Genomic DNA, 25,241 nt, shown 5'->3' with positions numbered 1-25,241 from the left:
TGAAGTCCAGGTTAGAGGAACCCAGAGCAACCAGTTCATAATCTAGAAGGAGGCACTGAAGTCAAGTTCTTCCAGAGTCCATAGTCCTTGCTCTTATCCTTGCACATGCTTCTCTCTGATAAACACGCAAGACACAGGGTTCCTGGCTCCCTTTCCTCATGTGGAAGCTGAACCTTGTCACAATACTGCTTCTCATTGTGAACTTCAACCTGGAACAAGGTGTCATTTTTCTTGCCTTTGTTAACTCATAGTTAGGAATGGCCAGAAAATGTCTGTTCCTAGGTTCCACAGTCTGCATGCAGATATACAGAGGGTGTTTTTCTTTTTAGGTATGTTTTTAGGAGTTTTAATTGCTAGGCATCTGTATGAATGTGTGCACACCACCTGTTTTAGTTTTACTGCTGTGAACAGACACCATGACCAAGGCAACTCTTATAAGAACAACAATTGGGGTTGGCTTACACATTCAGAGGTTCAGTTCATTATCAAGGCCGGAGTATGGCAGCATCCAGGCAGGCATGGTGCAGAAGGAGCTGAGAATTCTACATCTTCATCTGAAGGCTGATTGGCTCCCACGAGATTAGGAGGAGGGTCTCATTACCTACCCCCACAGTGACACACTTCCTTCAGCAAGGCCATACCTATTCCAATAAGGCAACACCTCTTAATAGTGCCACTCCTTGGGCCAAGCATATTCAAACCACCACACCCCCTCCCATCGGTTCTCTTGTACCTTCTAGAGACTCCAGCACCTATTCAGTTAAGGATGAAATTGGCTGGTTGGTTTGCTGTTTGAGGCAGCATCTCACTGTGCAGTGTTAGCTGGCCTTAAACCCATAGAGATCTGCCTCCCTCTGCCTCCATGGTGCTGAAATGAAATTAGACTGAGATCGTTTACTTCATCTATTTGCTTTCTGTTGTATCTATTGCTTACATTGTCTCACCTAGGATGAGTAGGTAAGAAAATAAACTGCCATCATAATGATGATAATAAATTTTCATGATTCTCAGGAAAGATAGTAAGGTATTTTCTCAAGTTTTGAATTTGAGAAATTCAATTCACTGAATTTCATGTCTAAGCTCAGAGAGCTCAAGTTTAGAGTTCTTACTAGATGTTCTTTGTAGAACATTGAGTGAGCAGGACAGAGATTGAGTCCTAGAAAAACCAAAGTAAAAACAGGCTACAGTTGCTAATACTGATGGGAAGTTTCAGGCATGCCAACACTTTGGGTTGAAACACAGCTAGTGGATTTGTCTCCCCTTGTAGCTCACTCACTCTTGTGATGCGCTCGCTCATGAGCTCTGCACTATACAGCTCAGTGATTGTCTTCTGCTTTGAGCCATATAGTTCATATAGACTCTGTTCCCTGGCCAGACCTTTAAGAATGCTTCACCTGAGAGTCAAGGACAACCCCCACCTGCCTTCCTAATTCTGCCCACGGAGCAGTTAGCTTGGCTCTGGTGTGTTCTCCCTGTGCCGACCGTGAGCATTACAGTGACATGTGTACACAAGAAACACAGCACTGTGTTCTTTGTTCCTTCAGATACAGCAGAGGGTGTTTCTCAGGAGCTCATTTCTGCTGGCCTGGTTGATGGAAGGGATTTAGTAATAGGTAAGCATATTATTTTCTGCTCTTAGCCCTAATGTCATGATGTATACATGGTACCAAGAAATCCTGCTTCCAGTGAACAGGTCTGGTGCTTCTTGAAGTAGTCTTGGCTTCATTAAAATTATAGTATCAAAGACAGTTCCTGAGCAAGCCAGCAAAAACCTGTCCTACCTCAGACCCTTGGTAGACTATCTCTGGGACAGCAGAGGAAATGACAGGAAAAGCAGTGAGATAATGGCTCTGTTGCCTCTGATACATTGGCCCGACTGATCTGTGTTCTCTGCCTCTCATACGTCGGACTGACTGATGTGTGTAAACATGGAAATGAGCAGGCTATAGATTGAGTCCTAGGAAAACCGAAGTGAAGGTGGGCATCCCGGCACTTGGTCTGAAACACTAACTGATGGATAGTTCAGGCTGTGCGTGCCTTGTATAGTCTGTGTCTTTTCTCCTTATTTTCTGGGGGGCCAAAGTCTTGCTCTGAAGCTCAGGCAGGCCTGAAACTTACTACTTATCTCCTGCCTCAGTTCCCCAACCCCCGGCCCAGTGCTAAAATTGTACAGGTGTACATCTCACACTTGGGTTTGTAGTATGCCATTTGAAAAAGATTCTTATTTATGGAATAGTAGAACAAAAACAGATCACAGACTATACTCGGTTGCCTCCTAATCACAGGCTTTTGGTGTCATAACATAAGGCATACTTTTTACTCTGCTGTTGCTTTAGGGGAGTCCAGACATTTTAAAGAGTTCATTTAACAGTGACTCAGGATTTATTTATTCAGTGATCAGTGATAGCTTTGATTTGGAAAATGACTGGCCCTTTCTTCCCATTCTGATTGTCCATTGAAGATTTTTTTTTAAAGATTTATTTATTATTATATCTAAATACACTGTAGCTGTCTTCAGACATACCAGAAAAGGGTGTCAGATCTCATTACGGATGGTTATGAGCCACCATGTGGTTGCTGGGATTTGAACTCAGGACCTTCGGAAGAGCAGTCAGTGATCTTAACTGCTGAGCCATCTCTCCAGCCCCCATCGAAGATTCTTAACTTTCACATTAACTTTAACATTTTAGGATTTTAAAGTATTGTTGAAAATGTATTTGTGTAGCTGCTCATTAATTTTCTTTGTATGATTGCAGTGGCAGCCAATCTGCAGAAGATTGTGGAAGAGCCTCAGTCCAACCGATCTGTCACTTTCAAACTGGTACTCACCCCTTCTCTCTAGACAGCTGTTCCATTCACCCCACCTCCTACAGACCAGCCATTCCATTCACCCCCTCCTCCTGCAGACGGCCATTCCATCCACCCCACCTCCTGCAGACGGCCATTCCATTCACCCCACCTCCTACAGACCAGCCATTCCATTCACCCCCTCCTCCTGCAGACTGGCTGTTCCATCCCCTAACTGCCAAGGCTAGAGAGTAGGCTGAGTCAGTGGGGCAGTGGTGGTGCACGCTTTTAATCCCAGCATTTGGGAAGCAGAGGCAGGTGGCTGAGTTTGAGGACAGCCAAGGCTACACGGAGAAAAACCCTGTCCTGAAAAACCAAAAACGGCTCTGCCGAGTTGTGTTCGTCCATTCTGCCCAAGCCCTGACTGCGCTCTCAGTCTGCACGGCCTCACTTCTCTCCCTCCCAGAAGCTGCAACCAAGGCCTCTAACTCTTCCAAGGAAGTTAGAGAGCTATTTGACATAGTTATACAAACAGCCCCAGCATTTCTAGAAGAAACACAGTGGCCTCTTTATATCTCAGGGACCTTTCACCTACCGCCTTCCTTTCTGCAGCCTTTTATCTGTTTTTATTGCTACCTGAACTTTTGTTTATAAATTGCCACACCTTGTCATTTTGTTTGGTTCATAGGCATCTGGTGTTGAAGGCTCGGATATTCCTGATGATGGCAAACTGATAGGATTTGCCCAGCTCAGCATCAGCTAAACCACAGACCTGGAAGAGTCAGCCTAGGAGATGCCACACATGCACATGTCTGTTGCTTCTGTTGGCTTGAACCTACAACTGCCAAAGAACCCAGCAACAAACCTCCCAGCTTGGAGCTTTAGTTTTTTTCTTTGTTTTTCTTGCTGCCCTCCTCCCTGCCCCCCCTTTTCTTACAAGGAAAGAAAAGTTGGATCGCCAGTGGCCAGCCTCCCCTCAGAGAGTTCCATTGGTAGACACGCTGCTCATGTCCCCTCTCCCTCCATCTGAGAAGCAGAAGCTGCCAGTGTGCCTCAAGGCCCAGGATGGAAGTCTCTCAATTCATTCTTGCCTTACTACAGTGATGGTCCCAGTGGATAGAGCAGCTGCACTGGGCAACCTCATCTTGCCTGCTCTCCCGCGCCTGCTGGGACATGAGCATCTTGGGATATCTCTTTAACACTCAAGTAGCAATTAAAGTTGATTGTTCAGCTGGAGCCCAGAGAATTTAATTACTGTTTTTTTCTTTGTACCTGATTCTAGCAACCTTTGTTAGGAAAAAGCACAGCCTCGAATGGAGGCAGCCTAGACTCTTGTCTGTCCTCTCCATGGTGTCTCTTCCGTGTTTTGCTGAGCTGTTCTCAGGCACCCCCTACTGCTCCCTCCTGAAAGGGTTGCTAGCCTTAACTTTCAGCTGGTGCGAAACATCTGACTGTTGTCAGACTTCAGCCATCTGCTCCTGCAGCGTGCAGCTTTGGATTGTTTGTGCAGAAAACAGCAAGCAATGGCTTATAAATCTTATCTTGCCAGAAGTAGTTTTTGAACAAGAAAAAGAACTTTGTAAATCATATCATTGGGAAAGTATTTTCAATATTTAAAATAATTAAACTGAAGAAAAACTGATCTTTGATCCTCCTGTGAAGATGGACTTGCCTGGCCTCTTAGTCATGTGGAAATGGTGTACCCAGCTGAGATTTTTACAGCAATAAAGGAGACTCTCACTAGGCTAGAGGCCGCCTTCTGCTCTTCTCTTGCACCAACTCTGTGGAGGGGGTCTTCATTCACTAAACTGACCCAGGATGGAACACGAAACCACACGTGCCGTGACCTTTAGGTTTATGAGTAGACAGTGTTAATTTGATTTTCTACAGGAATTATGTAACTTATTCTTTAGGTTTAAAAAGAGTGCTCAACTATACAGAGAAGCCCTGTCTCAAAAACCAAACCAACCAACCAATCAAACAAACGAACACGATCAATGCAATATGGGAATAATCAGTGAGGTTGACTTTTTTTCCCTACTGTTGAATAGCATTTGTCTAATTGCTAATAAGCCTGTCGAATTACCAAATTTTATATAAGAATGGAATAGTCAGTCTGGCCTTAAAGAGACACAAAGATGGGTTTCGAGCCCCTAGAAAGGGACTAGTTAGTTGCCTTTGATAGAATTCCTTGCACCTGCCATTGTTGGTTTGATGAACAAGATTAGGTACCCAGTGTGATCCCACCCTCACCCCACCTCACCCAGATCAAACCGTAGGGCTGCTCCTAGAAGCAGCTCTATTGACTTCTCTTGGAACACACCTGGACGCTTTCCCCATCTCTAACCTGTGCCACCTCTTGTTTCGTTCATGCTGAGCCTGTAGTTTCAGTCGTGGACTTTTGTACTGTTGAGTGCAAAGGCATGTTGGAAAAGGTGTTGGGGAGGAAGAGAAGATGGATTTGAGAGGGGAGTTAGGAGAATAGAGAGTTTAAGGTCCCAGCAGGTTGGTAAAAGGAGGCTCCTACCAAGCTAGGAGGGAGAAAAAAAGAGTAAGCAGCTAGTTAGAAAACCATTTCTTTTTCTTTCTTCTTTCCCCACTTGTTAGAGCTATGAGGAAGCAAGGCTGGGAGGTGGGGTTGAGGTGCAGGAAGCAGGCAGTGTTGTTACCTTTGCAGACGACTCTGGCTTGCTGTAGAATCCAGCTTGGTTCCAGCAGCTTGACGTAACACACTTACGGGCTCAGGAAGGAATTTGCGATCACTGTTGTGGCTTTTGACTTGGGGTGGTCCAGTGCCTGGCTGGAAGTAAGCAGCAGCCCATCTCATGTTCACCTTCACTAGACTGTCATCACCTTTGCCCTGCTCTGGGGGACAGACATGACAGCAAAAGTGTCCCGGGACTCTTTCGGTTCATTGTTTGCTTTTTTGGCAACTAGGAGGTCGGCACTAAGACCCAGGACAGTGTTACTTCTCTGTGATGTGTGGTGACTTCCTTCTGCTGGCTTATGCAGTGATGGTGAGAGAACCAGTCAGTGCAAACTGCTGCGGTGGGTCAGCTGGGAGCCAGGGAGCTGGAGCAGTGCTTCCGGGGGTACTGTCACTAAGCCCTCAAGACACCCTTGTCCCTGAAGCAGGGACTACCTATAGCACAAGATAGTATGTGCCAATATAGCCAAGATACTATGTCAAATGGTCTTTCTAAATGATTAAAGGAATCATTTGAGTTGGTTTTTGTTTTTTGTGTTTTCCCTCTGTTTTCAACCAAATCCTAGAGCCAGCTGAGACTGCTAAGTAATCTGAAGGCTAGAGCAAGGATATACCAGTGATGTCAGTCCCTCTAGAACGTTTGCTGGATGGTGGAAGATGTAAAATATTACCTTCTCCCTCTCCTCTTGACTTGTATTTTACTGCATGTTTTTTTTTTTCATTTTTAATCAATAAAGAGTAAATTGTCCTTAATGATATATGAATGCTTTCATTTATTTATTTATTTTGATGGCGGTGGTTGGGAAGAGCTCTGAGTAAGACATGACATCACTCCTTTTAGTTTTCATGTGACTAGAGTGAAGCCAAGGTGCACATGCACAGTAAGGTGACCACGCTGACATCCCCGTCTTTAGTAGGATAGTTTAAAACTGTTGTGCTTCTGTTGGAAGGTGTAGAGCAGTTTGTTAGATTCCTTTCTAATAGGTATTACCATCCCCATTTTACTTGTGAAGATTGGGTAACTTTTCCTATACTCAGTGTTAAAAAGTTCTAGAAGCAGTTTTCAAACTCCTTTTGCTTGCTAATTACTCCAGCATCCCTCCTCTTAGCCTAGCATGTCATCTAGCTTCTCCCCACGGGGTTTGGATACCTGAATGGTATGGCTTTGTGGGAGATTCTAAGCTTCTTAGCATCTTGTCCCCACCTGCTCTGGCTAACTTTCTGATCATACGTAATCTTTCCTAACAGAAGTAGCCAACATCGTGACAGCTGCTGTAGGTACTGCTGTTTCTTTGAGAGCACAGAGCTTTGGAGCTTGAGTTGAGAGGACTGTATAGCTTGGAACTGCTGCAAGCTTGCTTTCAAGACAGTAAATGAAGAAATGAGCTGTGTCATGCGCACAGAGTAGGGCCAGGTACTCAAATGTGGCCATGCCATGAGCAAGGGGTGAGGTCAGGGCAAGAGTAAGGTGGACCTCTGCTTGTAACAGATTGGAGTGTCCCAGGCTAGCTCCTTAGCTTAACTTCCTCCTTTGGGTCAGGTCATCTGTCCCATGTTTGTTTTTAAAGTAGACTTCAATTTTTAAGATAGTTGGGTAGTTTCACAGCAAAATCAAGTAGAATGTGTTCCCTATACTTAAACAGCCTATTTCTGCCTCCAACATTCCATGTGAATTATATTTTTAATGTAAACTATATCTGTGCCCCTAAAATACTCTGTTCTGTCTGTCCTGTCCATTTCTTTCCACACTGACCCTTGGCAACCAATGTTTTTGTTGGTTGTGGATTGTTTTCATTTTCATGTCACTAACATGGGGTTGAGCCTAGGACCTCATGCTGGACAAGCACTATTCCTTTGAGCATCCTTACAGGATGCACTGGTCTATGTGTAGTTAGGACCAATTACACAGTATGTAGTCTCTTCAGATTGGCTTCTTTCATATCTTTTCACAACAGCTGGAGGTTTTTGTTCATTTTCTGTTTTTTTCTAGCACCGAATTCCAGTGTCTGTACCACAGCTCACCATATCCATCCACTGAAGGACATGTTTTGTATTTCCAAGTTTGGACAGTTAAAAACAAAGCTCCTGAAATCTTTGTGCAGGGTTTTGTGTGGACATATGGTGTCAACTCATTTGACAAATGCCGGTGAACATAATTGCTGGCTTTTAAGGTAAGAGTGTGTTTAGTTTTATAAGTAAATTGTTAAGCCACTGTTTAAAATAGCTGTACTGTTTGACATCCCTGTTGCTCCACACTCCTGACTGCTTGTGGCGATAATCTTTTTTGTTGTTGTTTTTTTGTTTTTTGATTTTCAAGACAGGGTTTCTCTGTATAGCCCTGGCTGTACTGGAACTCCCTCGGTAGACCAGGCTGGCCTCAAACTCAGAAATCCACCTGCCTCTGCCTCCCAAGTGCTGGGATTAAAGGCATGCGCCACCACTGCCCAGCCTGCGATATCATATTTTGAATGTAGCTGTTCTATTAGGTATGTAGTAGTTTCCTGTCTTAATTTGCAGTTTCCTAATGATTATGCTATTGAACATATTCATGTATGCCAACTTGCCTTCTGTGTGTTCCAGAGACATGGCTATTCAAACTTTGTTATTTTGAAGTAAGCTCAGACTTACAGAAATATTTGCAAGTAATACCAAAGATTCAGCTTTCTCTGCCTTGTGGCTTCTCTGAATGCAAATCTCTCTCTTAACTACACACCTATCTAGATTAGGACATTGGCTTTGATAGGACCCTGTGAGCTAATGTACAGACTGAGAAAGTTTCAGTTACTGCAGTATTGTGCTTTTTCTGGACTCTGTCTTTCCTTGATCTCTGGCCTGGCTCTGCTGGATCTTTTGTCTCTTTTGACCTTAACACTTTCATCAAGCAGTGGCTGGTGACTTGGCAGATTCTCTCTCTCAGGGTGAGAGCATTTATGTAAATAGTTGATCAGCTTTTATGTCCTGACAATCAGTTGCATTTCTTACTGAGTTCCAGCTTAGGATGATGACCCACTTCTCTAACCCTAGCCCTTGGGCTGCAGTGAGGCAGGGGAGTCGAGAGGTCCCACGGCTACCCTGGAGGCAGGCCAAGATCTGGCCTTGAAACAGAGATTTTTTTTGGGGGGGGGTGTGGGGGATAACAATCTTTTCTAGTCTGTGGCTTAAAAATCTCATCCTAACAGTGTCTTTCAGAGAGTACAAGTATTTTATGTCCAATGAAGGCCAAGTCATCAATTATTTTATAGGTTGTTATTGATATTCAATTTAAAAAGCCACTTGCATGCCCAAAATTGTCCTAGTTTAACTCAGTATCATCTTCTGGAATGTAACATTTTGTATTTTATATTTAGTTTTACAGTCCATATTATTAAGTTTTTATATATTGTTTCCGTTTTTCTGTATGCACTGCCTTGCCCACATCATTAGGTAGGGCTTTCTGCACTTCTGCTGGTCTAGGTGCTGCCTGGTTCATGACTGTTTTCTTATTTAAACACTGCTAAGTTTAATCTCTAAAGCTTTAGGAAGCTGAGGACAACTTCACTGTTACCTCAACACATGATCTGTCTCTTTCTATAGACAGAGGATTGCTGGTGATTTTACTGACACTAAATAGAGAATATATTTATTCCATGTAAAAGTGTCCTGGTGGTTACAAAACAGTCATTACCTTTCTGGATTTTACAGTAATGGGAAATAAACTAGGATATATATTCTCATTCTCTCTCCCTCTCCCTTTCCCTCTCCTTTCCCTCTCCTCCCCCCTTCCTCTCCCTCCTCCCCAGAATGAGAGAGACAGAGAGAGACAGAGAGAGACAGAGAGAGACAGAGAGAGAGAGCATTCACACGTGCATGAGTGCACACACGAACATCACATCATGTCTAGAGGACAGTGTTGCAGAGGCAGTTATCTCCTACCTTTCTGTGGGTTCTGGGGATTGAACTCAGGTTGACAGGCCTGCATGCTGAGTTTTTATTTTTTGAGGTAGTGTTAGGATTTCTATTGCTGTACCATGACCAAAAAGCAAGTTGTGGAAGAAAGAGGGCTGGACCCTCCTCCATTGATCACTAATTGAGAAAATGCCTTACAGCTGGATCTCCTGGAGGCATTTTCTCAACTGAGGCTCATTCTTCTCTGATTAGTCTAGCTTGTGTTAAGTTGACAAACCCAGCCAATACGGATAGTAAAATCTCACTCTGTAGCCTAGGCTGGCCTGGAGCTCACTGTTTATCCCTGATTGGACTCCAGCTCTCAGCGATCCTGCCTCAACCTCCTAAGGGTGCTGTGGCTGAGGTGTGAGACACCATTCTTGGCTTGTCCTACCTACCCATTTGCACCATTCTCCTTAAGAAGTATAAGAATCTTCAGAGACCACCCTTCTCCTTAGGTAGGTGACTGAGTGAGAAAGAGACTTGGGATGAATCAGTGGCCCAGCAAGCTTCCCACCTCTTCAGTCATTCAGGATAAGAATACTCCAACTAGGTGTGGGGGAGTGATGGAGTACAGCTGGGGCAAGGGCTGGTGAGGGAGCCTGAAAGTGCTCTTTTTACATACCGTGTTTGGCTTTGTCACTGTCCTGAGCTGGCCAGCTAGGGGCCAGGGCCACCTACCTAACTCTTAGAATGGTTCAGAATTCAGAACATGAAAGTCCCTCTTCCTGTGAATATATAAACAGGTTTGTGTACTGCACATGCAGGCACGTATGCTTCTGTGCATGTGTAGAGGTAATGGTAGGGGGGAACTTTGTCCTGTGTTGTTGTTATCATTGATTGCTTTGGGTGATTGGGATACACCCAGAGAGCCTGTATTATTTGTCTTTAATGTAGTAAAACAGGTTTCTAGATTACTAGAAATCTACTAGCTTACTAGAAAACTGGTTTCTTCCTTGGTTAGAAGTGGAAATAAAACACACACACACACACACACACCTACCTTTCTTGTATTCACTCTGTGTTCTTGATTTGTCTTTGGTAGTAAAAAGAAAGGAGGGTATGTTTTATCTTTTGTGTGTCTCCTGGCCTGCTTGCTGCTCTGGGATTGGCTACTATTACATACTACCAGAAGAAAATAAGGTCTGCAGTAGAATATCAAGGTTCTAGGCAAGAGCTGGGTCTTGGCAGAGTTGGTGCAGGCAGGTTTTTCCTTTGAGGATTTTATGTTTGTATATCTTAGTCACACCCACCTTCTTCCTCCTTACCAGTTTGCCTTAGCACATCTCCCCAACATCATGTCTTCACTTTCTTGTTGTAGAATTTTAAGGTTTTATTTGTTATGAAAGATTATGTTATGTATATGAATGTTTTGCCTGCGTGTATGTGTTCTGTGTATCATGCATGCCTGATGCCCATGGAGGTTGGAGAGGACATTGGATGCTCTGCAACTGGAGTTACAGAGAGTAGTGAGCTGCCATGTTGGTGCTGGGAACCAAATCTAGGTTCTCTGCAAGAACAGGAAGTGCTCTTAACCACTGAGCCATCTTTCCAACCCATTGTTTAGAAAAAAGCAAATAACCCACTGACTACACTTAGTAGACATATGAGTGCATGTGTGCATGGGTGTAGGTTCATCTAAGAAGCGCGGTCAACCCGTCAGTGGCCCCTCCTTCAGAGAAGGGTAGCTCTTTCTGTGCAGCAAACATCAGCTGCTGATAGTGCCTCAGTTTAGGGTTTAGGGAGGGAAGGGAGCAGCACAGCAGAGCTCCTTTCTCACGCTCGTTACTTAATAGATATTGATCAACTTTTATTGTCCCTTCTTCCCTAGGCCCCTAGGACTCTGGTAAACACTCTTACCTCCTGTGAGGTAAAGATTTTAAAGGTCTCCTAAGGTATTTGGCTTTCTATGCTTGCCTGTGTTCAGTTACTAAAATCTGCAGTTTTAAAGTATGCAGTCACAAAAGAACAGAGTTCCATTGTTTTGTTTGTTTGTTTGTTTGTTTGTTTGAATGGTGAGTAATATTCTGTTGTACTTATGTGCCATATTTCCTTTATGGACACTTTGGTTGTTTCTCTTAAATGTTGGCATTTTTAGCTGGCTTAATCTTATACAGGTCATGTGTAGATAACTACAGCTGATGTGTGCAACAGTCATGTCATGTGCAGAGGTCAACATTCCACAGTACTCCACACCAAACTTACAAACAGGCTTACACACATTCTGCCCTCTCTTCTGTGATGGCCAGGGAGCCTTGTGGAGAGGCAGAGAGAGATCTTCCCTCTGGTTGAGCATACACATTCACTTAGTCTCAACAGTTTGAACAGTTAAGTCTCAGAGTTAACAACTACCCTCTGCAACAAGCTGCTTAAACCAAGACTGAGAGCAGCACAAATTAGGAATAGAAAACATGAGTGTGGAAAAGACAGTTTTCCAGTACAGATATTTAACAAAATGACACCCATCAATTCTTTCCTAGGGCATGAGACTTTAGTAGCCATCGGTTCTGATCATGTTTACAGTCACAAGCGTAAATTCTGTTCTGTGGAACAGATCTCAGAACCCTATGAGTGCAGTTGGTTAGACCTACGGCAGTTTTGCCACACTTGCCCCAGTAGGCACATAACTGTGTTGCATTGTGCAATGTGAGGTCGAATGCTTGGTGAAACCAGTGATTAGGGAGCTTTTGCTGGGTACCTGTTATCTATTCCTCACATCTTGTGAGATTTCGTCTCTGGAAGAGAAGCTCATGTCCCTCCAAAAGTTGCCAACACTCTCAGAATCAAGTTTTCAGTGATGGGAAAGCAATAGAGGTGACTGTGAGTTGTTGAAGATGTTATAGTTGGAAGTCAGTGAGGAAGACAGTTTCATCTTTTGAAGACTTTGGCCTACCTGGAAAGATGTTCTTCTTGTGATGCCTGTATCTGTCACAGTCAATACAACATTCTCACGTAAGTGTGGTTTGGGGGTTTTTGCTGTTGTTGTTTCGATATTCTTTCTTGTCAGACTACGGAGGTAAGGTATAAACTGATAGGTGTAGCTGCCTAAAGCTGGGTTAAACATTAATGTAGCTGTCACCAGGGCCCAGAGCAGCAAGCCTGTGTGGTGTTCCTAGACTCAGGAGTGAGAAGAAGACATGGCTCAATTTGCACAGGTCATGGCTGAAGTGGGCGACTTTGGTCGCTTTCAGGTGGGGGTGACCATCCTGATGGGCATTCCCAATTTCCTGTCTGCATTCTTCATATTTGGCCAGGTCTTCATGGTCCTTGACGAGGCTCACCACTGTTCAGTGTCCTGGGTTAAGAACCACACTTTCAACCTAAGTGCCGCTGAGCAGCTGGCTATAAGCATCCCCAACGACATGGCAGGCAGACCTGAGTCCTGCCTCATGTTCCGGCCACCTCCTGACAGTGCCAGCCTGGAAGACATCCTGAGCCACCGCTTCAATGAGACCCAGGCCTGTGACTCAGGCTGGGACTATCCTGAGAACCGGCCTCAGTCCCTAAAGAATGAGGTAGGATGGTCTGCTATCTGTGTGCCCACTTGTGTGGTGTGTCAGGTCCTCTGTCTGACCCTGTGCCTTTGATACTTGCTGCTCTGTATCTTGTGTTTATGCCTGTTTTCTCCTTTGCCAGTCATCCTGGTCCACTCCCCCATTGGGCATCATAGGCCAGGAGACAACCTGTGCCCAGCCTGGGGCTCTGAATGCCACTGTAACTTTCTCTGTGTGCTCTGCTGCCTGAGTGGCTGTTGTCTTTGGATGGTCTCTTGTCTGTATCTCTCAGCGTGTCCCTTATTTGCCCAGCTGCCTGCCTCTGTTCTTCTCCCTCTTCCCTGATATGCCTGATGCCCTCCCTTTCTGTCCTACTTCCTGTCTCCTTCCATGTCTCTTTGCCTGCCTTACCGCTTGCCCAGAGTGGGTGCAACTTCTTCCCAGGTATATGCCTCTGTGCCTGCCTCTGGCTAGCAGTTGACATCCTGTCAGTCAGAAATCAATGATTGTCTCACGTGTTCCCTTTAAATTTTAAACATTCTATGCTCAATGAATTCCCTATGGTGCTGAAAATTGCCTTGATACACAATGTAGGAACCATGGGAATTTGATGATAAAGTTGGCCCTGGATGTTAGACCCAGTCTTACATACCTTGCTTTCCTTTCAGTTTGACCTTGTGTGTGATCGGAAGAACCTGAAGAGGACCTCTCAGTCGGTGTTCATGGCTGGACTCCTTGTTGGAGCCCTGGTCTTTGGGCCTGTCTGTGACTGGTATGTGCTGCTGGTCTGGCGTGCCTTTAGGCTTCTGGTGCTGGCTCAGTTATCCCCTCCCCACTCCCCAGAGCTATACCAGTAGCCATCAAGATAAGTTCTATTGCCTACCTACCAGGGAAAACCCTATCTCCCCACTCTGACAGAGGGCCAGAATAGGCTTGCCTGGGGCTCTTTTGATTCACTCCTGGGCCAGCCTCTTCACTTCAAATCCTGTCCCCCTGTTACCTCAGGATTGGCCGAAGAGCCAGCCTTCTACTGCAGCTGCTTCTGTCAGGTACCATAGGTGTGGCCACAGCCTTTGTGCCCAGCTTTGAGCTCTACATGGTTCTGTGCTTCTTCTCAGCTGTTGCTGTTGCAGGATCCATAATGAGCACCATGATTCTGGGTGAGTATCTGAGCCCTGGAGCCACTTGGACAGACAGTCTGAAACTTGTGCTCTTGAGAGCCCCTGAATGGCCTGTGGGGTTAGTTTCAGACATTTCTACCTAAAGATGTCATAGCAGAGCTTTCTATGCTGTGAATGAGGCACAGTGCTGCAGACTGGCCTCAGCCAGCCCCCTCAATCCTAGGGAGAATTCAGGGTCCTGGTACAGGTGGGCAGGAGTCTCAGAAGAACTCTAAAGATGAGTGGAAATACAACAATTACTAAAAAATAATAATAATGATGCCAATAATAATAGCAAGCAAGATTAAATATTGAACCCGATCCAAGTGATTCAATGCCCTTAGGTTATTTTTTAAATCTCCGGATAATTCATCAATGTTCCAAGTATCCAAAAGGCTTTTGTTAATATCTGAAATTTCTGCCTTTAACTGTTCCATGTCATGTGAAATATCAGTATCTCTCCACACTCCCTGAAAATGCGCCTTAGTCATTTCCCAATCAGTGGTAGCATTATAAGTTAATGGGGTGACACAAATATATTGAAATGAAGCATGACATTTAGTAGCTAACCTTACCTTAATATTTGCCATATCCTGTCCCAGTGTGAAAACTACTTCTAAAGCGTTAACCTTTGCCTCCAGGTGCTTATCTATAATATGTAGTTCTGACAGAGCAATGGAAATATTCCTATGCATCTCATTAACAAAATGAGCAGCATGTAGCTGCTGAACTCAAGCTGTGGTAGATAATGCAAAAGAAGTTGAAATTGCAATTAAGACAGTAATCCCTAAAATCAGAGCTGCAACAAATCTCTTAGGTCCAATAAGCTCATTTAACCTTTTCAAAGTTTGCATTCCCGAATTCTCAAGCCAAGGATCATTTCCTAAGTCTACAGGCAGTAAAACATAAGCAGGTCTCTTTAACAAAATCATAACAGCAGATCCCTTATCTAAATTAGGATCTACACAATTAGTTAATTGACAAGAATTACAGTGAATGTGAAAATACTTGTAAGATTGGTGATCTTAACTCTTATCAAAATTACCCAATAGCACAGCATATGGGTAAGGAACACAAGCTTTTACCACTATAGGGGAGTTGGCCTGAGCTTTGGGTTTCTTTAAAAAAAAAATCAAATTAGCAGCAGCAGCAAATTCTAAACAAATCTGGTTGAAGAGCAGTAGTATTCTTGCTCTTTCTCTGTACCAGGTCCCTCTGCCTCACGAGTCAGCTTCTTTAGTGGTCCCCAGGTCTACACCAGGTTGGCTCTCATTGTGCAGTCTGTGGTGGAGATAGGGAGATTCTCTTCATTTTGCTTGCACATGTCTGCTCTCCTTGCTTCCTCCTTCTCTGTGCATCCAATACAGCTTTCCTGTCACCATTGTCAGGGCACTCAGCAACTCACAGGTCAGCCTGTCACACTAATCATTCTGGAAGCTAGCATGCCCCTGCAGCATTCTGTGGAAAATACACAAACATGCTGTCTTCCCCATATTAAGTACCTGAACAGGATTATGTCATGTGCCAGTAAGTGGATCCTTTCACGTCACCTAGGCATAAATATGCCTGGATGCAGAATACTATAAGGGACTCACTCAGAAAGGAGTTCTTTGGCATCCAAATTTCAGCGTCATAGTAAGATGTTAAAAACCTTACTTGGAGATGAAGAAAGATGATTACATTAATGTTCTTTTTTGCCAAAGAATTGCTGTGGGCACATTGAGTAACAACTAGAATGAGCAGCTAAATATTTGATTACCACTGATTACAATTGATACCAGTTGATCACAGATGTTTCCTCTACTTTATGTAAAGCCTTTTGTTCTTTACCAGTGAATTTGAATCTCACTTGATAGCGTCTAACAAGGGCTTAAGTCCTCTGGTGGTGAGTTTAAGGTGAGGTCTTAGTCAATTAACATCTCCTGGAAGCTTTTGAAAATAATTTGTAATAAGCAAATCATCTTTTTTTTCTTAAATTTTCTGTACCACAGTTTTTCTAGGATAACTAAGACCCTAAATATTAAAAAAGATATTGTATCTGAATCTTTTTTGGGGCAACAGCTACTCCCCAAAACTTTAAAGCTCATTGTGTGAGAGCAAGGATTTGAAGTAAACTTCTCTTCAGAGGCATTAGCTAATGAATTACTTAAGAAACAGTATACAGTGAAAGATTCAAAGTCTTAGCTTCTTGTATTGAAGCAGAGACAATAAAAATTTTTTCTTACATAATGTAAGGAAGGCTATATTAGCCATACTTAAAGGGAAAATTTTCCAGTGATCAAGCTCACTAGCAGCAAACCCTTTACAATTATCAGGATGCAAAGGAAAAAAACAAACTTTCAAATCTATACTAATTTTAATGGAGTAGGCAAGCCAGCTTGTAATGCCATTATAAGTTCTACAGCCTGATTGACCTTCTATAAATCTTGAGTTTAAACTTTATTTTGAACAACACCTGGATAGATCTGTATTGTTTTAGTTTAAAAAAAAATTCTCTGGAAGGCAGGGAGAGGTGAGGTCCCAAGAACTTCTCTAGGCACAGTTTGCAAAACGAAAACTCACACAAGCGTCAATGTGGCTGCTCTGAGCTTTACATTAACTCAAATGTAAATATTTTTTTTAATCTGAGCATACTGCCTGAGTCCTGACCCAAAGATTATACCTCCTGTAGTGAGGACAGATTCCAGGGGAACAATTCGACTGTCTATCAATGCCTCTAATTTTGGACAGTCTTTCTTAAGACAACTTAAACTTAAAACATTCCTTATAACTTTAGTGCTGTGAAAGCATTGCTTGTACTGTAGTCTCCTGCAGGCAGCAACCATAGCCAAACTGATTGTATGAAGGTCTAATTTCTGTACAAAGACAAACTTATCTAGATAACTCTCTGCTTTTACTTTATATGGCTGGATGGCCAAAGTGAGCTGTATTAGCGCTCTCATGAGATGATTACTCTTGTAATAATCTTAATTAACAATATATGGGTGAGTAAAAACTCTCTTTTTTTTTTTTTTTTTGGTTTTTCGAGACAGGGTTTTTCTGTATAGCCCTGGCTGTCCTGGAACTCACTTTGTAGACCAGGCTGGCCTCAAACTCAGAAATCTGCCTGCCTCTGCCTCCCAAGTGCTGGGATTAAAGGCGTGTGCCACCACCAGCCGGCCCTGAGTAAAATCTCTTAAATTTGCGATCAAAGTGCAAACTGCAATAGAACATTGGCAATTTTAACCATAATTTTTAAGTTTCTTTTGCAACGTTAGAATATATATACATAAATATATATATATATATAAACATTTTTGGTAAGCAAAACCCAATTTTAAACAATTTATTATCTTTAAAATCAGTACCAGAAACATCACTATCACGTTACGAAGTTTGGCTGCCAATTCACATATATGAGTGCATGACAGTGTACATTTTAATGCTTTATTAAAGAGATACTGTTTTGAATCTTATCTCTTATAAGTCTAGTTTCTAGGATAAGAATTACATAAGGCCGGGTGTGGTGGCACACGCCTTTAAGACATGCAGAGCATATTTATACCTTTAAGACCAGCCAAAAACCAAATGAAGCGGCTACACAAATCTTATAAATTCAGACCAATTAAAGAATTTTACTTTTTCTAGCTATAATTTCAAGATAAAAAGCACTTTGTCATTTGCTGAACCCAATAATCACAATTGCTGAAAATCTTTTAGAAAAAAAAACAACTATCAGCTTATTTGCCTTAGAACTAAGACGTTGCATACTCCTTTTTAAAAACAGTTTTTCAGCAGGGCCTCTCCTGCTGTGCTTGATTCTTGGCTAAGGTGCCGGGCAACTTTTAGCATTCACTGTGCAAACTGAGACTGAATTAAGAGATGAATAGTCAGCAGATAAAATTTTAACCATTTTTTTCTTTTATTCTTTTCAACATGAAACATAGAACAACAGTCATTCATACAGCTAAATAAAAACATACATGAATTGGCACATGGACAGATTGGTGCACCAAGGACAGGCAATACAAAGAGGGTAGAGAACTTGATGTAACCAAAACTAAGGATGTCTCCTGTAGGGGCCAGAGAGGAAGCAGGACGTCTCCCGATTTCCCTCTGTCCCTGGGAGAGCTCCAAAATCCACTTTCCGTTTTCTTTTCCTTTTCTTTCTATGCCTCCTTATAAGAGGCAGCTTGTCAAACCAGGATTAAAACCAAGAATTCCCTAACAGCGTCTGGCAAGCATCCAAAGCTTCCAATTTATTTAATCTAAGGGCAATTCTCTGAGAAAACACACAATCTCTATATACCAAATGTCCAAAATAACCCAAAGGTCTACCATGCTGAATCTTTTCTGAAGCCAGCATCAGCCCACACTTAGTCAAACATTTTACAGCCATCTGCCAAACCTGTTCTGCCTGCTCCTTCAATTTCTGTAACGAACAAAAACACCATCCACAAAATGAATTATATATGTTTTGAGGATATGATTTTCTTACTTCTAATAAAGCCTTATCTACAAATGTTTGGCAGAATGTAGGAGTGTTGAGTTGTAAGTAAGGTAATAGTAAGAATTGAGCTATTCTTTGACTTTTATGAAGTCTCTTTTAATGCTTTAACCATAACTTTTAATTTCACCTTAAGTATCAGAATCCACAACTTGAAGTTTTTTTTAATAACTAGGGCTGTGTCCTATAATGAGGCCCTCAGTTCCTGAATGGGGCTAAGAGGGTGCCCCTTATCTAGTTTTTTGTTTTACCTGCTTCTTTAGTGAGCAGAGTCCCATCTTTATGGGACTTAGATTTACATTGATTCATCCAAGGTTCTCTTCACCACAGCATGGGCAGAGACCTGGAGGAAGGCCCTTCCTGTTTCCTGAGGGATTTTTACAGTCCTTCCTCAGGTGTCTCAGTTTCCCACAACTGAAACATGTAGCTTCATTCCCCTGAGAATGCTTTTCATTCTCACCAGTGTTCTTAACATTGGCGCTGAGTTTTCTGTCCCTTCATTGCTACAGCATAGGCCTTTTGCACTACAGCTGGTGAGGCATCTAAACATGCTTTAATGTCAGACTGCCCCATGGTAAAACTTACTCGTCATCCTCAAACTGATGATTCTTTATCAGTCGGTCTGCAGCACCCAGATGAGATCCTATCCTTGCCTGAGAAAAAAGAAGAAAAAAAAAAAAGAAAAAGAAGAAAAAGAGATAAAGTCTTACCTGTCTGGGCTCATTGTTCGGGCACCATCTGCCATGCACTGGCCTCAGTCTGCCTCCCTCATTCTGAGGGAGAATTCAGGGTCCCGGTACAGGTGGGCAGGAGTCGGTGAAAAGGTGACAAACAGACTCGGACACAGAGAGTGCTGTATCTGAATGTAATTTCTCAAAGCTAGCATCAGACTTATAAGCGACTTTTACACAAAACAGAGGAATGCATACAAAAAGCTAACAGGAACCAATTGGGATAAAAATCAGTGTTAACAACTGGGATCAAAAGCAGCCCCACCTAAGGTCAGCTTAATCTTAGAAGCCAGGGGCAAGGGCTTCATGCGCTTACCATACTTCCAATTCTAGTCTATTGTATAGTCCACTTTCCCCCTAGGCCATTGTAAATTCCTGTGTTCAGGAGTGACTCAGCTATCTAGTGCTCTAAGTATTTACTCTAGTTCCTTCTTAGACCACAACCTTCCTTCTTCCTAGGTCATTGTAAATCCCTGTGTGTGGGAGTGACTCCGATATTGTTCTAAGTATACTATGTAGACTAGCCCTGAGATTACTAGCTATATTCTAGTAAATTGTAATGCCTGATTTCTTTCACTGTCTCTCTTACAATACTAGAGGTAATTCTGAATGTTACTGAATAGGTAACATTCTTACTGTATTCCAAGACCAAGGTCGTCTCAAGGACTGCCTAGGACATTGTAACATTGGTGGAAGCTAATCTAATTTAGCTATATGTCAAAATCAATCCTTAGAGGTTCAGTGCTTGCCATGATGCTATCTGGTTATTAACAGAGAGTGAGGAGATTCAGTCCAGACTCAACATTTGTTTTCACAGTTTCAGAGTGGGTGGGGCCATCCCGGAGAACACAAGCCATGGTCCTGGCCCAGAGTCACGCTGCCCTTGGGCAGATGGTGTTAGCAGGACTGGCCTATGGTGTCCGCAACTGGAGACTCTTTCAGATAATAGGCACTGCACCCGTCTTCCTGCTCTTCTTCTATTTCTGGTGAGGAGACTCTTGCCAGTGACAGGCCACTGTGTCAGGACACAGGGCCCAGAGGAGGGAGCCTGTGGAGCTGGGATGGGAGGGTCAGTGTGCACTGGAATTCTGGGCGGCTGCACAGAGCTCAAGACCCCAGCATCACGGCCATGTGTGGTTGACAGGGTTCTGCCAGAATCTCCACGGTGGCTCCTGTCCCAAGGAAGGACAGAAGAAGCCAAACAACTGGTCCAGAAGGCAGCCTTGGTGAACGGCCGGCCACTTTCCCCAGAGCTCCTGAACCAGGTACCTGTGAGCAGGTGAAGGCACACCCCAACTCAAGCCAATCTCCATGCCTGAGTCCTGGCCCCTCACTCTGCCCTTCTTGTAGCTGGTCCCTGAGAAGACAGGCCCCTCAGGGAACGCCTTGGACCTTTTCAGACACCCTCACCTCAGGAAGGTGACTTTGATTCTCATAGCTGTCTGGTAAGTGTCCAGGACCTTGTCCCTCTGTTAGGACAGACCCAGAAGGCACTTGTGTTCTTCTGCCGTGTGTCACTGGAGGGGTGGACACAGGCTCTAACTGTGACGGTTTCTCCTCAGGTGAGCCCATGTCTCCTGGTCTGAACGCATTAAGCCAGGCTGTTCCTTTGGGTGTGACTTGATGTACACCTAGAGTGACAAGGATGCTTGGGTGCTTTGTAGGTTTGTGGACAGTCTGGTGTACTACAGCCTCAGCTTCCAAGTGGGGGACTTTGGCCTGGATATCTATGTGACACAGCTGATATTTGGAGCAGTGGAAATGCCTGCCCGCTTTCTCAGTGTCCTCATGATGGAGAAGCTGGGTCGCAAGTGGAGCCAGCTGTGTACTCTAACTCTGGCAGGCATCATGTACATCATCATGATCTTCATCCCAGGAGGTACCAGGCTGTTTTCCAACCTCTTCCTCCCTGCCATGGCTAGAGCTATTGCCCTACCCTCTTCAGGACTAAGAGTTTCCCGGGCTGTGGGTATAGATGGTGAGGCACTTGAGTAGACACGGAAGTGTTGAGGCTTAGGTGATGGGTGTCCTTCTCTGTGTGTGTCTGTCCTGCTCGTCCTCCAGATCTTCCCACGGTGGTCACTGTGCTGGCTGTGGTGGGGAAGTTTGCCTCGTCTGCGGCCTTCACCATTTCCTATGTGTACACTGCTGAGCTCCTCCCCACCATCATCAGGTAAGAGCTGCTGGCTGACTTTTGGTCCTTTGCTCTGGGGATCTAATTCACTCAGTAAGTCTGCCCCTCTCTTATCAGCCCACAGCCAGCCAGTGAGCTGCCTACAGGGCCTAGGAAGTCTAGTGCCATTCACCAAGGTGTCGCTTGTGGTCATAGGCAGGCCCTGGCCATGTCAGAGCTTGAATGTGGGACAGAAGTAAGAGCTGAGAGGAGAGGAAGGAGTGCTCCCAGGAGAGGAAGGAGTGCTCCCAGGGGAGGTGCAATCCAAAGGGGAAAGGGAGTTTGAGTCTCTTGAGTGACAGGGGTAAGACAGAGGGGGCTGGCTGGTCCTGTAAGCTCTACCCTGTCTAGACCAAAGGTGGCTGAGACCTGGGCCCTCACAGCTGTGGACAGAGTGTAGCCTCCATTAGTGGGCGGAGCCTCAGCTTGTGCTCTTTCCCCAGGCAAACAGGCATGGGGTTGGTGAGCATCTTCTCCAGGGTCGGGGGCATCATCACACCCCTTGTGATGCTGTTGGAACAGTACCACCAGGCGATTCCCATGGTCATCTTTGGCAGCCTCCCCATTGGAGCAGGCCTACTGTGTGCTCTGCTTCCTGAGACCCGGGGCCAGACCCTGAAGGACACCCTCCAGGACCTGGAGCACGGGGCCCCCCATGGTGAGCACAGACTTGCTGGCCTCTCCCTAGGTCTAGGCCTCCCGGTCATTATTAGTTCATTATTAGTTACTCATTGCTCACTGGGCAACACGGTGTCACCTTGTTGCCACAGATATTTTAGTTCATTTTCCTGCTTTAGCTGATAAGAGCATTCATTAATCATGGGACTGCATCACGTGTAGCCACTGACTGCTCTTTTCCCTCTTGCAGGTCCTCAATGACACAGTTCCCCGAAAAAGAAATGGAGGCTAAAGGAAGAACTCAGCATTGGTGGTGCTCCTTGTTCTGACTGTGGTTGTTGAGGAGCCGTCCAGATCTAGCAACTGATTACACAGTGGATATCAGTGGCCCTGATTTGAAGGGGGACAACTCCAGCTTGTGGTTGGACAGGACCAACCTCCTTGCTCACCTCTGTTTCTGACTTACTTCTCAGGACTATGTTTGCATTAGTATCCTGGGTGTGTCTTGGTCCTGTCTTCTTTGATTGTGTCTAGGGGTAGGTATGTCATGGTGAACAGAATCACAGAGGAAGGTGTATGTGCATGCAAGATACCAAAACCTAAGCTTGAACATGGGGAAGACCTAGCGACAGTCTCCTCCTCAGTCAGACCTCTTACAGGTCCCACCAGTTTTCACATTGCCACACCAGGGCACAAAGTCCACAGTGCAAAACCTTGGAGAACACTGTGCCACTATTTCCCGAGCACACAGATTCTTTCAGCATCTCCCCCTTCACACTTAGTCGCCTTCTCTGAGGAGTCAGCAATAGTATACGTGTTCGCTGGGCATCCAGTCATGGATATTTCGTGCTGTTCTCTTTTGAGGTCATAGACAAACAAGCTCTTTACCAACCAGGCTTTCATGCTGTGTGTTCCTCTAATGAAAGGCAAATGTGCAAAAATTGAGAGTGCATTTCAAGGCTGAAACCATTGCCTTCTCTGGGCGATGTGATCGGGTGTTTGTGTTCCTTCCTTGGCAGTGATTGTCATTCCTGGGAAGGACTTAGAGGGATCCTTTGCAGACACAGTATTATTCCAAGATTTGCCTGTGGCTTTGGTTTCTGTTCTGTCACACAGCTGCATTCCCAGACCTGCCTTTGGGGTCTTTGTAGACATTGTCTCTTCCATTTCTTAGGGGTTATCTATGTCTAGGAGAAATTGTTCCATTCTGTAATGCTTAATTTTCATTGTCACCCTGACCGGATGGGAATCACTAAAGGAGGAGCATCTCTGGGTGGTGTCTGTCAAGGTGGTGTCAGAAGTTTAACTGTGAAGGGGAGACTGTCCCTGAACATGGGCAGTATCCAATTGGCTAAGGTCCTGAACTAACTAAATAAAACCATGAAGGGAACTGAGACCAGAGTTGTACTGTCTACTTCCTGTCACGTGACAGCACTGATTAAACTGTGCCCTCACACTGTAGAGCTGGGTTGGTTCTTCTTCCTTCAGCTGATTTGATATGTTGTCACAACAGAAAAAAGGACCATAGAGAACTGGTACAGAAGTTTTGAGCTTTCTGTGATAGATCTGATCATCAATTCTTAGGCCTTTGGGGAAAGGGTTGCAAAGAGAAGTATGTAAACTTGTAACTTTGAGCCATGGATCCCTAAAACACTCTAAGCAGGGCTTGGTGGGCCATTCTACCGGGAGCTTGTAAGACCAGAATGCTCAGAGGAATACAGGCCGTCTCATGCAACTTAGGAGGTTTCAGAGGCAAACAAGGACTCTACTGGGAATTGAGCTGGAAGCCTTTGATATATATTTTGGCAAAGAATTAAGCTGCATTCTAACCTGCAAGAAATTAAGTGAAGCCAGATTCAAAACAGTAAGGTTGTTTTGTTTTGTTTTGTTTCTTCCAGAGACTCTAGACAGTATACTCTTCAGGGTGTGCTCTGGCTATTGCTTATATACTCAGACTGACAGTGTGAGAGAGCAGAAAGATAAGACAGGAAGCAAGTGAACCTTGATGGGAATGCAGTGTGAGCAACTTGACGTTGCAGATAAAGAAAGTGCAGACCAAGCACCATATTAGTTGTTAGAGGAATTAGCACCATCAGAAGAAAGCTTCTCTCTTCACTGAGATAGTAGAAAGGCTTCCCTTAAGGATCAGCACCCACCTATGAAAGACTAGAATTTGTGACAATAGTTCATTCATTCAAAGGAAGAGCCTAAATCAGGAGTGGTTCTGAAATAGTTCCTTCATTCCAAAACTAAAGAAATGTTGCTCCCAGAGGCCACTGCAAACTGCAGCTGTCATCCAAGGGGACCAGGCAACATGTCAAACTGGCAACAGGACTTCACAGCATCATATGCATCAGTGATCCTCAACCTTTCTAATGCTGTGACCCTTTAATACAGTTCCTCATGCTGTGTGACACCTCCCAACCATACAGTTACTTTGTTCCTACTTTGTAACTGTAATTTTGCTACTGTTATGAATTGTAAAAATCTGAGATGCAGGATATCAGGCAAAGATGTCCTCATTGGTACTTAATCGAAGATCATGCCAGATACATAGGCCTGTATTGTGAATCATTTCCACCGTGTATGACATGGCCACTTCTACGTTGAAATCAGAGCAGCTCTGATTCCCAGTGTGAGACCATCACAAGATAGGCTGCATTAACATTGGGGGAGGGTCATCCGACCCTGACCTGAAATTACAGCTTCCTCGTGCCTCATTCTTCCATGCTAATTTTCTATGTGGTCTTAGCAGGTGCTAGAGTATACAGAAGAGTGAAGGGTCACACCTGCGGAGACTTGGTTTATACAGTTTTTAGGTTATCACTCAACTAGGGTTGGACTTTTCAGTATGCAAATGTTGAAGATTATCCACACCTTTGTAAGTAACCCCTTATACATACTTGGTCAGTAAGCCCTGTGAACTCTAAGTTTACCAAGGAGGATTTGGGTAGATCATTTCTCTGTTCTGAGCATGGTGGGTCTGTGGTGTGAATAGACGTTTACTCAATCTCCCTAGGGAAGTAATGCCATAGTGTGTTCTTGTCTCTGTCTTGATGAGCATAACAGAGGTCTTTATAAGGAATGATATGGCTAGCAAGTGGTAGGTAAACTACATCTGTCCTCAGGAGGGTGCTATTGAACAGGGAGTAGCCCATCCT

The 25,241-nt window shown here is 44.2% G+C and overlaps 2 protein-coding genes across 3 annotated transcripts in view; both read left to right on the top strand.

Annotated features, from left to right (window-relative positions):
* Oxsr1 (oxidative stress responsive kinase 1) overlaps positions 1–6,252 on the top strand; it is an 83,397-nt gene extending 77,145 nt beyond the window's left edge. For both annotated transcript variants that reach the window (XM_021172478.3, XM_085828176.1), the window contains exons 16-18: positions 1,545–1,613; positions 2,757–2,821; positions 3,476–6,252. In XM_021172478.3, the coding sequence (XP_021028137.1) occupies positions 1,545–1,613; positions 2,757–2,821; positions 3,476–3,550 (209 nt within the window). In that variant the 3' untranslated portion in view covers positions 3,551–6,252. The remainder of the gene's footprint in view (positions 1–1,544; positions 1,614–2,756; positions 2,822–3,475) is intronic.
* Positions 6,253–12,555: 6,303 nt separating this feature from the next.
* Positions 12,556–23,474, top strand: LOC110302451 (solute carrier family 22 member 13). Its single transcript, XM_085828175.1, is given in 10 exon segments — positions 12,556–12,933; positions 13,581–13,684; positions 13,918–14,072; positions 20,107–20,275; positions 20,434–20,554; positions 20,640–20,734; positions 20,954–21,168; positions 21,354–21,462; positions 22,331–22,378; positions 22,380–23,474. Coding segments are annotated over 10 exon segments (1,437 nt in total). The 3' UTR covers positions 22,423–23,474.
* The last annotated feature ends 1,767 nt before the right edge of the window (positions 23,475–25,241 follow it).

The sequence above is a fragment of the Mus caroli genome, unplaced genomic scaffold, assembly GCF_978045245.1.
Source record: "Mus caroli unplaced genomic scaffold, Mus_caroli_1 scaffold_11, whole genome shotgun sequence".
NCBI classification, from domain to species: Eukaryota; Metazoa; Chordata; class Mammalia; order Rodentia; family Muridae; genus Mus; species Mus caroli.
This window is presented reverse-complemented; position numbering and strand designations above follow the sequence as displayed.